The sequence below is a fragment of the Salvelinus namaycush genome, chromosome 10 (genome assembly GCF_016432855.1).
Source record: "Salvelinus namaycush isolate Seneca chromosome 10, SaNama_1.0, whole genome shotgun sequence".
In the NCBI taxonomy this organism is placed as follows: domain Eukaryota; kingdom Metazoa; phylum Chordata; class Actinopteri; order Salmoniformes; family Salmonidae; genus Salvelinus; species Salvelinus namaycush.
In genome coordinates this window covers 36,159,159-36,174,168 of record NC_052316.1, presented here as the reverse complement: position 1 = coordinate 36,174,168, position 15,010 = coordinate 36,159,159, and the positions used below count along the sequence as shown (strand labels likewise).

Genomic DNA, 15,010 nt, shown 5'->3' with positions numbered 1-15,010 from the left:
ACTATTCATCTCAATTACTATTCATCTCAATTACTATTCATCTCAATTACTATTCATCTCAATTACTATTCATCTCAATTGGAGTGCTGAAGGTGTTGCCACTGATAACCTTCTAAAGGAAACAATGTCTGGTCCAATTCCAATAGCTATTTTCCTTGCTGACCATTAAGAATTGACTTCATAGTATCTACCTATAGGGAGGTACAAGGGGGGTCTTGGATGTGTGTGCAAGTGTATGTGTATGTGTATGGGAGAGTAAGAAACTATGTGTTTGTGTTATCTGTGCGTGGCCCGCATGGCAGGCTACCTGGGTGACCTCATGGCTTGGCCCAGGTGTCTGGTGTGTGGAGAAGCAGAAGCCTTCGATCAGCGAACAGCTAGGCTGAGGTCATGGTGAGATAGAGGCCTGTGGAATCTCGTCGGTCCCAGTTCCCTGTGGACCCCAAAAACAGACTGGGTGGTCAGAGCCCTCACGGCCAGACGATACTGACCCAGTTCACCTCCACAAAACAACTGGTCTTCTTCTACAGAGACACACACACACACACACACACACACACACACACACACACACACACACACACACACACACACACACACACACACACACACACACACACACACACACACACACACACACACACACAGAGAATGCCCCAGGAACACTTTGACTTAGATGGATTGTTTTTTATTCCTCCAACCCTTTTTAGGTTAGTGTTGGTCTCCTCTCCCTGTACCCCTCTTTCCAGAGTCGCGGCCTCATAAAAACTTTAACATACTTCCTGTGTTATGACTTCGTGGATCGCTAAGATGATGTAATGATGATCTCTTGGACAGACTGTTTTGGTTTTACTGTCATGCTTCATAACAAGAACCTGGCTTTGCTGTCTGATCATCTGCCTTTTTAACGCTCGTATTTTACATGATATGTAATGATGATATCATCGTAATACCTTTCTGTGACTGAACGCTATTTGTTGGGCTGTGGGGCTACCCTCAGTATGTATATGATCAATATGATGTCATTGAGAGCTCTACTGTTGGTGTGTGTTGTAATGTAATCTCATTAACGTATAGCTCTTTGCGTTACAGATTGATGGCATGCAGTGGATGCTCTGTGTGTGGGTCCCTATGTGCGTGTACCTGTGTCTTAACCATATGTGTCTCTCTCTGTGTCTTAACCATGTGTGTCTCTCTGTGTCTTAACCATATGTGTCTCTCTCTGTGTCTTAACCATATGTGTGTCTCTCTCTGTGTCTTAACCATGTGTGTCTCTCTGTGTCTTAACCATATGTGTCTCTCTCTGTGTCTTAACCATATGTGTGTCTCTCTCTGTGTCTTAACCATGTGTGTCTCTCTCTGTGTCTTAACCATATGCGTCTCTCTCTGTGTCGTAACCATATGTGTCTCTCTCTGTGTCTTAACCATGTGTTTGTCTCTCTGTGTCTTAACCATGTGTGTGTCTCTCTGTGTCTTAACCATATGTGTGTCTCTCTCTGTGTCTTAACCATGTGTGTCTCTCTGTGTCTTAACTATATGTGTCTCTCTCTGTGTCTTAACCATGTGTGTGTCTCTCTGTGTCTTAACCATATGTGTCTCTCTCTGTGTCTTAACCATATGTGTGTCTCTCTCTGTGTCTTAACCATGTGTGTCTCTCTGTGTCTTAACCATATGTGTCTCTCTCTGTGTCTTAACTATGTGTGTGTCTCTCTGTGTCTTAACCATATGTGTCTCTCTCTGTGTCTTAACCATATGTGTGTCTCTCTCTGTGTCTTAACCATGTGTGTCTCTCTCTGTGTCTTAACCATGCGTGTCTCTCTCTGTGTCTTAACCATGTGTCTCTCTCTGTGTCTTAACCATATGCGTCTCTCTCTGTGTCTTAACCATGTGTGTGTCTCTCTGTGTCTTAACCATGTGTGTGTCTCTCTGTGTCTTAACCATATGTGTCTCTCTCTGTGTCTTAACCATATGTGTGTCTCTCTCTGTGTCTTAACCATGTGTGTCTCTCTCTGTGTCTTAACCATATGCGTCTCTCTCTGTGTCTTAACCATATGTGTCTCTCTCTGTGTCTTAACCATATGCGTCTCTCTCTGTGTCTTAACCATGTGTGTGTCTGTCTGTGTCTTAACCATGTGTGTGTCTCTCTGTGTCTTAACCATGTGTGTGCCTCTCTGTGTCTTAACCATGTGTGTCTCTCTGTGTCTTAACCATGTGTGTGTCTCTCTGTGTCTTAACCATGTGTGTCTCTCTCTGTGTCTTAACCATGTGTGTCTCTCTCTGTGTCTTAACCATATGTGTCTCTCTCTGTGTCTTAACCATGTGTGTGTCTCTCTGTGTCTTAACCATGTGTGTGTCTCTCTGTGTCTTAACCATGCGTGTGTCTCTCTGTGTCTTAACCATGTGTGTGTCTCTCTGTGTCTTAACCATATGTGTGTCTCTCTGTGTCTTAACCATGTGTGTGTCTCTCTGTGTCTTAACCATGTGTGTGTCCCTCTGTGTCTTAACCATGTGTGTGTCTCTCTGTGTCTTAACCATATGTGTGTCTCTCTGTGTCTTAACCATGCGTGTGTCTCTGTGTCTTAACCATATGTGTATGTCTGTGTCTTAACCATATGTGTCTGTCTGTGTCTTAACCATGTGTGTCTCTCTGTGTCTTAACCATGTGTGTCTGTCTGTGTCTTAACCATATGTGTCTCTCTGTGTCTTAACCATGTGTCTCTCTGTGTCTTTGTGTTTTCTAGACAGCGGCCATACGGCAGACCCTGAAGGAGCTGGGCCTGAACATCGTTGACATGTCTGATGAGACCGCCACTCTGGACGGAGGGGACGTCCTCTTTACAGGTACACCACCATATCCCATCAATAAAACACCATTACCTGCCAAGGCCACTGCCACTACCATAATTGATCACTATGGAAACTGCTATATTCAGTGAACTAAATATTTATGACCACTTCATCATGCAAATGATATGACCTATCACCACAGGGGTGTGAGTAAAAATTGTTCAGAATAGTTGTAATTCTGAATAGTCAAGTAGTTGATGTGACCTGAACTAAAATGGCAAATTACAAACTGACTGGCTGTCTGGTACCATTTTTATGCATGATTAAATATGGTTCTCTCAAATGGAAAAGATGCCTCCCCCACACAAACACACACCACCTCATTTCATCAGCTGCCTTGTTCCACATCACAATAAACCTGATGAGAGCAGAGGTAGAGAAACCGAGGTCTTTATAATGTTCCCTCTGTACGTTCTGTATCAGTTGTTCTGCCCTGCCTGTGAATCTAGTGTGGTTCATTCTGTACGCTGTTTTAAGAACACTTAATTGAGTTTCTAGACGTTGGCTCTCTCTCCGTGGTGTGTTCCTCCCATCTCATCCAGCTGAAATGGGTTTCACATGGCAGGCAGGGCTAGAAACATTTCCTCTTGGCAACGGCGTCGCTAATGGCTAATTTGTAAAAGCTCAGAAGCTACGCCCATTCGCTCTGCTCTGGAGTGGTGAGCAAAACGTTCAAGCCTGTAAGGGGTGCGTAACTGGTGGCAGAGAAGTCAGACGCAGGAGAGCAGAACTGGCTAATAACCAGAGCAGTTTAATATACAAAACCACCGGCATCCAGAATAACAACGTATGGGTACAAACCCGTCGTGCACCAGACAACAATGTGCACAAGCACTTTGAACAGAGGGTTAAATACACAACACGTAATGAGGGAATGAAAACCAGGTGTGTGGGAAAACAAGACAAAAGAAATGGAAAATGAAAAATGGATCGGCGATGGCTAGAAGACCGGTGACGTCTCTTCCTCCTCTCTCTCTATCTGTTTATGCCTCTATTTTCTCTCGCTCTCCATACTGACCACAGGTTGTCGTCTGTTTTTCCTCAGGTAGAGAATTCTTTGTGGGCCTTTCCAAACGGACCAATCAGAGAGGAGCTGAGATCCTGGCGGACGCGTTCAAGGTGAGTGAGAGCAGACTAGAGCAGTGCACCCTGGGATTATTCAGATTGACTTCCTGTGTCATCAAGCCACCATTAGTGAGGTAATCCTGGTCTCATTCAGGGGTCTCAAGGGCCACAGGGCATTCTAATCAGCTATTGATTAGGACATTGATTAGTTGGCAAACCTGGTGTATCAGGAATCTATGATTAGTTAATGAGAAGAATTGATTGAATTAGTACCAAAGAGAAACCAGAGAAAGCCTGCACATACTGTACTGAGATATTAGAGGACTGGAAGATCAGTGCATATACTCTAGGTAGATAGAGCTCTGGAGAAGAGGGTCATTCAACCCCAGTCTCCTTAACACACACACACACAGTCAGAAGGCCTTTGCTGACTTGTAAGGTCATGGGGTCCTGGGGAGTTCAACCCCCAACAATAATCTGAATGTTTCTTACTGCCCTGTTTTTCTGCTCCTGTCTGTGACTAATTTAAATTCCACCATCGTATCTCTCTCAGCCTCTCACTTTTACTCGTTATTCTTGATAAGTCGGGTCTTTTTCCCTACTATCGTTTTTCCTCCTTCCTTTATCACATTTAGAACCATTGAACAGCCTGTTCTGGTCAGTCCAGGATTAACCACAGATGTGAGTGAGAGGTTAGATCTCTTCTTCTCCTTTATGATCCTTGTTGAGTGGGGGAAACGGAGGGAGGGGAGGAGGTCAAAGTGCAGGGGAGACTAATGTACCAGGCTATTGTCTCCCATTCAGGGTCACAACATTGTACAGCATCAGTCAGACACCATAAAGAAAACTTTCTCTAGAAATGAATGAACATACATTACAATCAGCACAGCAGAACTTCTCACTCAAAATGTATCTCAAAGCTGAACACATCGCTGAGATTCCCCACAATATGATACGTTTTTATCATGTCTCTCACAATAAGCTCAGTGGAGGGCATTTGACTTCTGCTATCTCTTTGAATCACTGTTTGGGCTAAACTGTCTTTCCACTGATAAGGAATGACGACAGTTTGATTAAGTGGTCCACTTTGCTTTGCTTTGATTCATTCAAATGAACTCTGAGGGTTGAGTTAAGAGAGCAGGAAAGACTTTGGTGATGAGAGGAAGAGGACAATTTCACACATGATAAACTGTCAGGAAATGCAGTTCCTTGTTCCAGTCAGAGAGGAGATTTGCTTTCATCTAGGCTGACTCTTAAGCAAAAGTAGGTTAAAGTAAGTAACATTTAGTAAGTAAGTCAAATTAACTTTTCCCTTAATATGGACCAGGCCAGAGAAACAGGGGAAGGTATGATGTTTCAGATATGACATAGCAGTACATTGACACTCCATATAACATGTCCATTGGAATCAAACCCATGTCACAAGAAGACAACGTACTCCAGAAGCTCACCACCCCTGGAACAGGGGACAATGTACTGCAACCATGGGGTAGTTATGGTATGTCAGAACAGAGCAAGATGCCACTCCACATCATCAGTCTCTGTCTGAGCAGCAGCAGTAGTCTGGTCCTCAGAAGTTAACTATGGACCAGGGAGCTCCCGACTAGAACTACAGCTATGACAGAGCAGAGCAGGATCACACCACATCATCAGTCTCTGTCTTAGCAGCAGCCAGGAAGCCGTATAGGAGTGTCTGGCATGCGAGGCCAGAGGAACAGGCAGCTACGATTAAAACTATCCTACCAACGGGACATTAAAACTGTAATGTCTTAAGTTTCACCGAGACGTGGCTAAACAAGACATGGATAATATAGAGCTGGCTGGCTTCTCCGTGCATTGGCAGGACAGAGCAGCTATGTCTGGTAAGACGAGGGGCGGGGGTGTGCGTCTATTTGTCAAAAGCTGCTGGTGCGTGATGTCTAATATTAAAGAAGTCTCAAAGTATTACTCGTCTGAGGTTGAATACCTTATGATAAGCTGTAGACCACACTATCTACCAAGAGAGTTCACATCTATATTATTCGCAGCCATCTATTTACCACCACAAACTGATGCTGGCACTAAGACCGCACTCAATGAGCTGTATAAGGCCATAAGCAAACAAGAAAATGCTCATCCAGAAGCGGCGCTCCTAGTGGCCGGGGACTTTAATGCAGTCGAACTTAAATCAGTTTGACCTAATTTCTACTAGCATGTCACATGTGCAACCAGAGAGAAAAAAAAAAAAAAAACTCTATACCACCTTTACTCCACACACAGAGACGCATACAAAGCTCTCTCTCGCCCTCCATTTGGCAAATCTGACCATAATTCTATCCTCCTGATTCCTGCTTACAAGTAAAACCTAAAGCAGGAAGTACCAGTGACTCGCTCAATATGGAAGTGGTCAGATGACACGGATGCTACAATACAGGACTGTTTTGCTAGCACAGACTGGAATATGTTCCGGGATTCATCCAATGGCATTGAGAAGTATACCACCTCAGTCACCAGCTTAATCAATAAGTGCATCGACGACGTCGTCCCCACAGTGATTGTACGTATATATCGCAACCAGAAGCCATGGATTACAGGCAACATGTGGTTGCCTGTAATGGTCCAAACACACCAAGACAGTTGTGAAGAGGGCACGACAACACCTTTTCCCCCTCAGGAGACTGAAAAGATTTGGCATGGGTCCTCAGATCCTCCAAAAGCTCTACAGCTGCACCATCGAGAGCATCCTGACTGGTCGCATCACCGCCTGGTATGGCAACTGCTCGGCATCTGACTGTAAGGCGCTACAGACGGTAGTGCGGATGGCCCAGTACATCACTGGGGCCAATCTTCCTGACATCCAGGACCTATATACTAGGCGGTGTCAGAGGAAGGCCCAAAAAATTGTCAAAGACTCCAGTCACCCAAGTCATGGACTGTTCTCTCTGCTACCACAGGGGAAGCGGTACCGGAGCGCCAAGTCTAGGACCAAAAGGCTCCTTAACAGCGTCTACCCCCAAGCCGTGAGACTGCTGAACAATTAATCAAATGGCCACACGGACGATTTACATTGACCCCCCCCCTTTGTTTTTACAGTGCTACTACTCGCTGTTTATCATCTATGCATAGTCACTTTACAAATTACTTCAACTAACCTGTATCCCCGCACATTCACTCGGTACCGGTACCCCTTGTATATAGCCTCGTTATTGTTATGTAATTTCCTTGTGTTACTTTCAGATTTTATGACATTCTTTTACTTTATTTTATTTAGTAAATATTTTCTTAACTCTATTTCTTGAACTGCGTTGTTGGTTAAGGGCTTGTAAGTAAGCATTTCACGGTAAGGTCTATATCTGTTGTATTCGGCGCATGTGACAAATACAATTTGATTTGATTAGTAAGAATGGTCCAAAAACCACCGCTGTAATTACAGACTGAGGGGAGGGGCCTGTGTCCTGGGGCTCTGGTGACCTCACCTCTCAGACTCTCAACTAATCAGTGGCCTAGGGCTTTGGTGAACTCATCTGTCAAACTCTCAACCAATGCCGGTTAGGTTACCTTTCCCACTGGGGCCTGTTTAGTCCAATTATTAGTGTGTGTAATACAGTAGGGTTGTCGTGTGTTTGCAGGACAATGTCCACGGTCCCTGTAATGCAGTAGGGTTTTTGTGTGTTTGCAGGACAATGTCCACGGTCCCTGTAATGCAGTAGGGTTGTCGTGTGTTTGCAGGACAATGTCCACGGTCCCTGTAATGCAGTAGGGTTGTCGTGTGTTTGCAGGACAATGTCCACGGTCCCTGTAATGCAGTAGGGTTGTCGTGTGTTTGCAGGACAATGTCCATGGTCCCTGTAATGCAGTAGGGTTGTTGTGTGTTTGCAGGACAATGTCCACGGTCCCTGTAATGCAGTAGGGTTGTCGTGTGTTTGCAGGACAATGTCCACGGTCCCTGTAATGCAGTAGGGTTGTCGTGTGTTTGCAGGACAATGTCCACGGTCCCTGTAATGCAGTAGGGTTGTCGTGTGTTTGCAGGACAATGTCCACGGTCCCTGTAATGCAGTAGGGTTGTCGTGTGTTTGCAGGACAATGTCCACGGTCCCTGTAATGCAGTAGGGTTGTTGTGTGTTTGCAGGACAATGTCCACGGTCCCTGTAATGCAGTAGGGTTGTTGTGTGTTTGCAGGACAATGTCCACGGTCCCTGTAATGCAGTAGGGTTGTTGTGTGTTTGCAGGACAATGTCCACGGTCCCTGTAATGCAGTAGGGTTGTTGTGTGTTTGCAGGACAATGTCCACGGTCCCTGTAATGCAGTAGGGTTGTTGTGTGTTTGCAGGACAATGTCCACGGTCCCTGTAATGCAGTAGGGTTGTTGTGTGTTTGCAGGACAATGTCCACGGTCCCTGTAATGCAGTAGGGTTGTTGTGTGTTTGCAGGACAATGTCCACGGTCCCTGTAATGCAGTAGGGTTGTTGTGTGTTTGCAGGACAATGTCCACGGTCCCTGTAATGCAGTAGGGTTGTTGTGTGTTTGCAGGACAATGTCCACGGTCCCTGTAATGCAGTAGGGTTGTTGTGTGTTTGCAGGACAATGTCCACGGTCCCTGTAATGCAGTAGGGTTGTTGTGTGTTTGCAGGACAATGTCCACGGTCCCTGTAATGCAGTAGGGTTGTTGTGTGTTTGCAGGACAATGTCCACGGTCCCTGTAATGCAGTAGGGTTGTTGTGTGTTTGCAGGACAATGTCCACGGTCCCTGTAATGCAGTAGGGTTGTTGTGTGTTTGCAGGACAATGTCCACGGTCCCTGTAATGCAGTAGGGTTGTTGTGTGTTTGCAGGACAATGTCCACGGTCCCTGTAATGCAGTAGGGTTGTTGTGTGTTTGCAGGACAATGTCCACGGTCCCTGTAATGCAGTAGGGTTGTTGTGTGTTTGCAGGACAATGTCCACGGTCCCTGTAATGCAGTAGGGTTGTCGTGTGTTTGCAGGACAATGTCCACGGTCCCTGTAATGCAGTAGGGTTGTTGTGTGTTTGCAGGACTACGCTGTGTCCACCGTCCCTGTCACTGATGGTCTACACCTGAAGAGCTTCTGCAGCATGGGAGGACCAGGCCTCATCGTGATTGGCTCCAGCGAACCAGCCCAGAAAGCCCTAAAGGTATGAGTCACCAATGAGCGTATGGGTCATGCAAGATAGGACTATGTTCTTACTTTCCTTTGCACCAACTCTTGTTAATTACATTTAGTTTAATAGTGTTTGCAGAAAACATAATTGAAATATACTCTCCCATCCCATCCTCATGTATTTTTAAGCACGTCCAATAGAAAATGTCCATCACAATATTCTTTCCATTCTTATACAAACACAAAATGGTGAAAACATTACAGTGCTTACTATCTTTCTCCTTTCAGGAGCTTTGCAATTTATCCACCATCATGGCTTGACATTTACCCAATCATTTTGTGCTTGTGTTACAATTTGCATTTCAATAAAATATAAATGGAACACATAAAAATCTCTTAATGCACAGTTAAGTTTGCAATACCTAAACTTTTGATAGAAATTCTTCAAGTTCTTAGTGGTAGAATTAGGTCTCTGTATTGAGGAGGGTTTTTTCAGGTGAGATCTCACACTTGATGCGCTGAATAACGGCTATCATTTTGCCCTTGGCCATCATATTGAGATCATTTCGGAGTTCATATTACCCGACCTCATCTCACCTCTAAGTCATATAAAATCAAATCAAATGTTATTTGTCACATGCGCCGAATACAAACAAGTGAGGTAAGCACACTGCATTGAGAAGATGGCTGCTTCAGTATAAAGCAACAGTATAGTTGACAGGGAAGACAGGACATCGCACATGTTGACTCAGTACCATCACCTCACACACACCTCCAGATCACCCTCCCTCTCCCTGTGGTTTGATGCCTGCCTCTGACTGAAACTTCTACAAGCCTGCAGAAACCACATGATATCAATGTGATCTCCCTCTGATAAATGTATGTTCGTAGGTAATCTACTGTGTAATCCCTGTTATACAATATTTAACCTCAATCTACATTTTTCTTGTGGGGACCTGGGGAAATATCCCCCATTTATCCAATTTTCATTGTTTTACTATCCTTGTGAGGCTTTCTGGTAGTTAAAACAAAAACAAAACACAAGCACACACTCCCTATAGGGAATACAGATCTTCTTCGTAAAAGACGGGGAACAAACACAAACAGAAACACACTGACAGTGACATGTTGGTACTTAATACCATTCACGGAGGCTGCTGAAATAAATCTCTGCCTGTTATTTTCTGATGGACAGGCACACGGAATTCCCCATCACCATGCCAGAAGACTGGCATGCACACACCACATCTAACTACAGACAGTAGTGGTGTACCTGCGGCTGGCATGCAACTCAGTGTCAACACACAGTACAGACACGCACGTTTTGAAACCTCACAGACAAGACAACAAACGCACCCGAGACACACGCACCGGAGAGTTGACAGCCAGGCGTTCCCAGTCATAGGGTTCCTCCTCATCTGCCTACTCAGGGAGACGTCGCCCCCTACTGGCCCAGGGCTGCAGAGGATTGTAACACTGTCAGTAAACCATCTACACACGTCAACCACAGACAGACAGACAGACAGACAGACAGACAGACAGACAGACAGACAGACAGACAGACAGACAGACAGACAGACAGACAGACAGACAGACAGACAGACAGACAGACAGACAGACAGACAGACAGACAGACAGACAGACAGACAGACAGACAGACAGACAGACAGACAGACAGACAGACAGACAGACAGACAGACAGACAGACAGACAGACAGACAGACAGACGCATCTCTTTATGTGGATCCCCATTAGCTGCTACAATTGCATCAGCTCCTCTTCCTGTAGTCCACAAGTATTCTTATCAGTGAGATGTGTAAAGACTGCATAGGTTTAGTCCCCTATTTGCCCCCCTATGTTATCCTCATTTAACACACTAAGGCAAACATATCCACATACTAGTTAAATACACTGCTGATGAATTATTAGGTCATGGTGACGACTAACTAATACAACACACTTTTATTTGATACAGACTGGAGCCCCATTAAGATGCCATACTATTATCAAGCCCTTAGCTTGTTAAATTAGCTACTGAAGAGAAAGAGAGAGAGAAGGGTCATTAGCATGAGTTAATGACAGTGTCTCACAGTGTTGTAATTACACATTACATCACCCCCTCTCCAACATGCAATTAGCTGTGGTTATAAAATACTTTAATGAATGTCTGAGATCAGATTTTCAATTAGGTAATGTTCTGCTCAGGGTGAAAGTGACTGGTGAATGTAGGTGTAATAAACGTAAAGGGGTGGTTGTGAATGCTATTGTAACGAATGCAAATGGGTTGCTATTGTTGTGAACGTAGCTCTAATGAACTTAACGGGGTTGTTGTTGTGAACGTAGCTCTAATGAACTTAACGGGGTTGTTGTTGTGAACGTAGCTCTAATGAACTTAACGGGGTTGTTGTTGTGAACGTAGCTCTAATGAACTTAACGGGGTTGTTGTTGTGAACGTAGCTCTAATGAACTTAACGGGGTTGTTGTTGTGAACGTAGCTCTAATGAACTTAACGGGGTTGTTGTTGTGAACGTAGCTCTAATGAACTTAACGGGGTTGTTGTTGTGAACGTAGCTCTAATGAACTTAACGGGGTTGTTGTTGTGAACGTAGCTCTAATGAACTTAACGGGGTTGTTGTTGTGAACGTAGCTCTAATGAACTTAACGGGGTTGTTGTTGTGAACGTAGCTCTAATGAACTTAACGGGGTTGTTGTTGTGAACGTAGCTCTAATGAACTTAACGGGGTTGTTGTTGTGAACGTAGCTCTAATGAACTTAACGGGGTTGTTGTTGTGAACGTAGCTCTAATGAACTTAACGGGGTTGTTGTTGTGAACGTAGCTCTAATGAACTTAACGGGGTTGTTGTTGTGAACGTAGCTCTAATGAACTTAACGGGGTTGTTGTTGTGAACGTAGCTCTAATGAACTTAACGGGGTTGTTGTTGTGAACGTAGCTCTAATGAACTTAACGGGGTTGTTGTTGTGAACGTAGCTCTAATGAACTTAACGGGGTTGTTGTTGTGAACGTAGCTCTAATGAACTTAACGGGGTTGTTGTTGTGAACGTAGCTCTAATGAACTTAACGGGGTTGTTGTTGTGAACGTAGCTCTAATGAACTTAACGGGGTTGTTGTTGTGAACGTAGCTCTAATGAACTTAACGGGGTTGTTGTTGTGAACGTAGCTCTAATGAACTTAACGGGGTTGTTGTTGTGAACGTAGCTCTAATGAACTTAACGGGGTTGTTGTTGTGAACGTAGCTCTAATGAACTTAACGGGGTTGTTGTTGTGAACGTAGCTCTAATGAACTTAACGGGGTTGTTGTTGTGAACGTAGCTCTAATGAACTTAACGGGGTTGTTGTTGTGAACGTAGCTCTAATGAACTTAACGGGGTTGTTGTTGTGAACGTAGCTCTAATGAACTTAACGGGGTTGTTGTTGTGAACGTAGCTCTAATGAACTTAACGGGGTTGTTGTTGTGAACGTAGCTCTAATGAACTTAACGGGGTTGTTGTTGTGAACGTAGCTCTAATGAACTTAACGGGGTTGTTGTTGTGAACGTAGCTCTAATGAACTTAACGGGGTTGTTGTTGTGAACGTAGCTCTAATGAACTTAACGGGGTTGTTGTTGTGAACGTAGCTCTAATGAACTTAACGGGGTTGTTGTTGTGAACGTAGCTCTAATGAACTTAACGGGGTTGTTGTTGTGAACGTAGCTCTAATGAACTTAACGGGGTTGTTGTTGTGAACGTAGCTCTAATGAACTTAACGGGGTTGTTGTTGTGAACGTAGCTCTAATGAACTTAACGGGGTTGTTGTTGTGAACGTAGCTCTAATGAACTTAACGGGGTTGTTGTTGTGAACGTAGCTCTAATGAACTTAACGGGGTTGTTGTTGTGAACGTAGCTCTAATGAACTTAACGGGGTTGTTGTTGTGAATGTAGCTCTAATCTAATTATATTACATGCCTGCTGGCTGGATTCCCTTGGGATGAGCTTTTGTGAACGCACCCCTAATCTTGATATTGAAGTAGTGGTGATGAGATGAGCAGGGATAAGGTTAGTATGTTGTGTTGTCAACAGACCAAACTGGGAATTTGTTATTAGAGCAGGCTGTGACTCTATTGTCATGTCACCATGTCTGGCCTGATACTGAGTCATGGTTTGGATACAGTATGGATGATGGCACCCGAATGTGGCAGCCAGTGTGCGTGTTTGCGTGCGAGTGTCTGTGTGTGTGTGTGTCCTTGCGTGCATGTGTGTGTGCCTTGCATAGTCTGCAGTCATACTATGTTTAGCCCTCCCAAGCTGAGGACTGAGGACGTGGACCGGATGAATTCCATCAACTGAACGCACTCATAACAATCGTGGCTCTCCACTGCTATCACTGCCAAGCCTCAGCCGTGAAGTCATCTCCCACAAATACTCCCTCTCTTACTGAAATGCTCCTTCTCCCTCACCAAATTTTGCCTTTCCAGCAGGTCAAGGCTCTTGGTATTTCACACTTCCAGGACTCCCTGACTGACTGGCCCACCACTGACCCCCCTAGGCCCGGACCCAGCCCTATACCCCAGACCTCAGGCCCAATACCCCAGCCCCATACCCCAGCCCCAGACCTAGACCTCAGGCCCTATACTCCAGCCCCAGGCCCAATATACCCAGCCTCTGGTCCAGCCTCTGGTCCAGCCTCCGGTCCAGCCTCCGGTCCAGCCTCCGGTCTAGCCTCTGGTCTAGCCTCTGGTCCAGCCTCTGGTCCAGCCTCCAGTCCAGCCTCCAGTCCAGCCTCCGGTCCAGCCTCTGGTCCAGCCTCTGGTCTAGCCTCTGGTCCAGCCTCCAGTCCAGCCTCCGGTCCAGCCTCTGGTCCAGCCTCCAGTCCAGCCTCCGGTCCAGCCTCTGGTCCAGCCACTGGTCCAGCCTCCAGTCCAGCCTCCGGTCCAGCCTCCAGTCCAGCCTCTGGTCCAGCCTCCAGTCCAGCCTCCGGTCCAGCCTCCAGTCCAGCCTCTGGTCCAGCCTCCGGTCCAGCCTCCAGTCTAGCCTCTGGTCCAGCCTCCAGTCTAGCCTCTGGTCCAGCCTCTGGTCTAGCCTCTAGTCCAGCCTCTGGTCTAGCCTCTGGTCCAGCCTCTGGTCTAGCCTCTGGTCCAGCCTCTGGTCCAGCCTCTGGCCTAATCAGATCACGAGGAGCAGCAGACCCCCTGAACACAGCACCGCCACCACTTGTGCCCCCGCATTCAGCTTCCTGATTAGACGCCGGCCTAAGCGGACAGGAATAAACACGGAACATTAGCCAATAACAGTCTGTTCTCTGGGAAGAAATGTGTGTCAAGGACCAATCAAAAATAATGACATCAACAGGAAACTATTAGAGTGTAATAGCCATTCCCCTGATCCCTGGACTGTTAGGATTTGGAAGACTTTTGGATAGGAACTGTTTTGTTTGTATGTTTTTGAAAACCACCATTGTCTAAACGGGTCGGGGAAGATTATTGTGTGTGAACTGTGAACATTCCACATATTCTAAATGTGTTGCTGAAAATACACTGTGTACTAGTGACTAGAAGAAAGACATGCACTAATTCAATAAATAGTGTCAGTAGTTTTTGTTATGCCCCATTGTCTTACATCAGATAGCACAACTTTCATCTGCAGGGGGTTTGTAAGCTTGACAGTAGCGACAATATCTCTGTGGGCCAAGTTAAGCAAAGGGTGAATTGTGCCCAGGAGGACTGGTCTAACATCATTCAGCTGGTCTAACATCATTCAGGCATTGTTCATCATCAGTTCCGTCCTCGTTGTCCTGTTAGTCTTGCCTTTCCTACAGACTGCTTTTCTTGTATGTCTCCTAGGCTGGTCAGCCATTGTCATATCTGCTGGCTGGATTGTTCTAAGATGGCGTAGCAGTCAGACGTCTTTTGTCCTCGTCTTGTCGTGTTCCGTGTATATATCTTTTATATATTTTTCTTCGCATATATTTTTTATATTTTTTCTAAAACTCAACTTCAAAACACTCTCC

The 15,010-nt window shown here is 45.4% G+C and overlaps 1 protein-coding gene across 3 annotated transcripts in view; it reads left to right on the top strand.

Annotated features, from left to right (window-relative positions):
* ddah1 (dimethylarginine dimethylaminohydrolase 1) overlaps window positions 1–15,010 on the top strand; it is a 136,450-nt gene that overhangs the window by 103,375 nt on the left and 18,065 nt on the right. Inside the window, exons 2-6 of one of the 3 annotated variants that reach the window (XM_039002812.1) lie at window positions 1,093–1,133; window positions 2,742–2,841; window positions 3,893–3,966; window positions 8,921–9,040; window positions 13,479–14,605. In XM_039002812.1, coding sequence (XP_038858740.1) covers window positions 2,793–2,841; window positions 3,893–3,966; window positions 8,921–9,040; window positions 13,479–14,240 — 1,005 coding nt within the window. In that variant the 5' untranslated portion in view covers window positions 1,093–1,133; window positions 2,742–2,792 and the 3' untranslated portion in view covers window positions 14,241–14,605. Of the gene's footprint in view, window positions 1–1,092; window positions 1,134–2,741; window positions 2,842–3,892; window positions 3,967–8,920; window positions 9,041–13,478; window positions 14,606–15,010 lie in introns of those variants that run through there. The other 2 variants (XM_039002810.1, XM_039002813.1) reach the window with 2 other exon arrangements.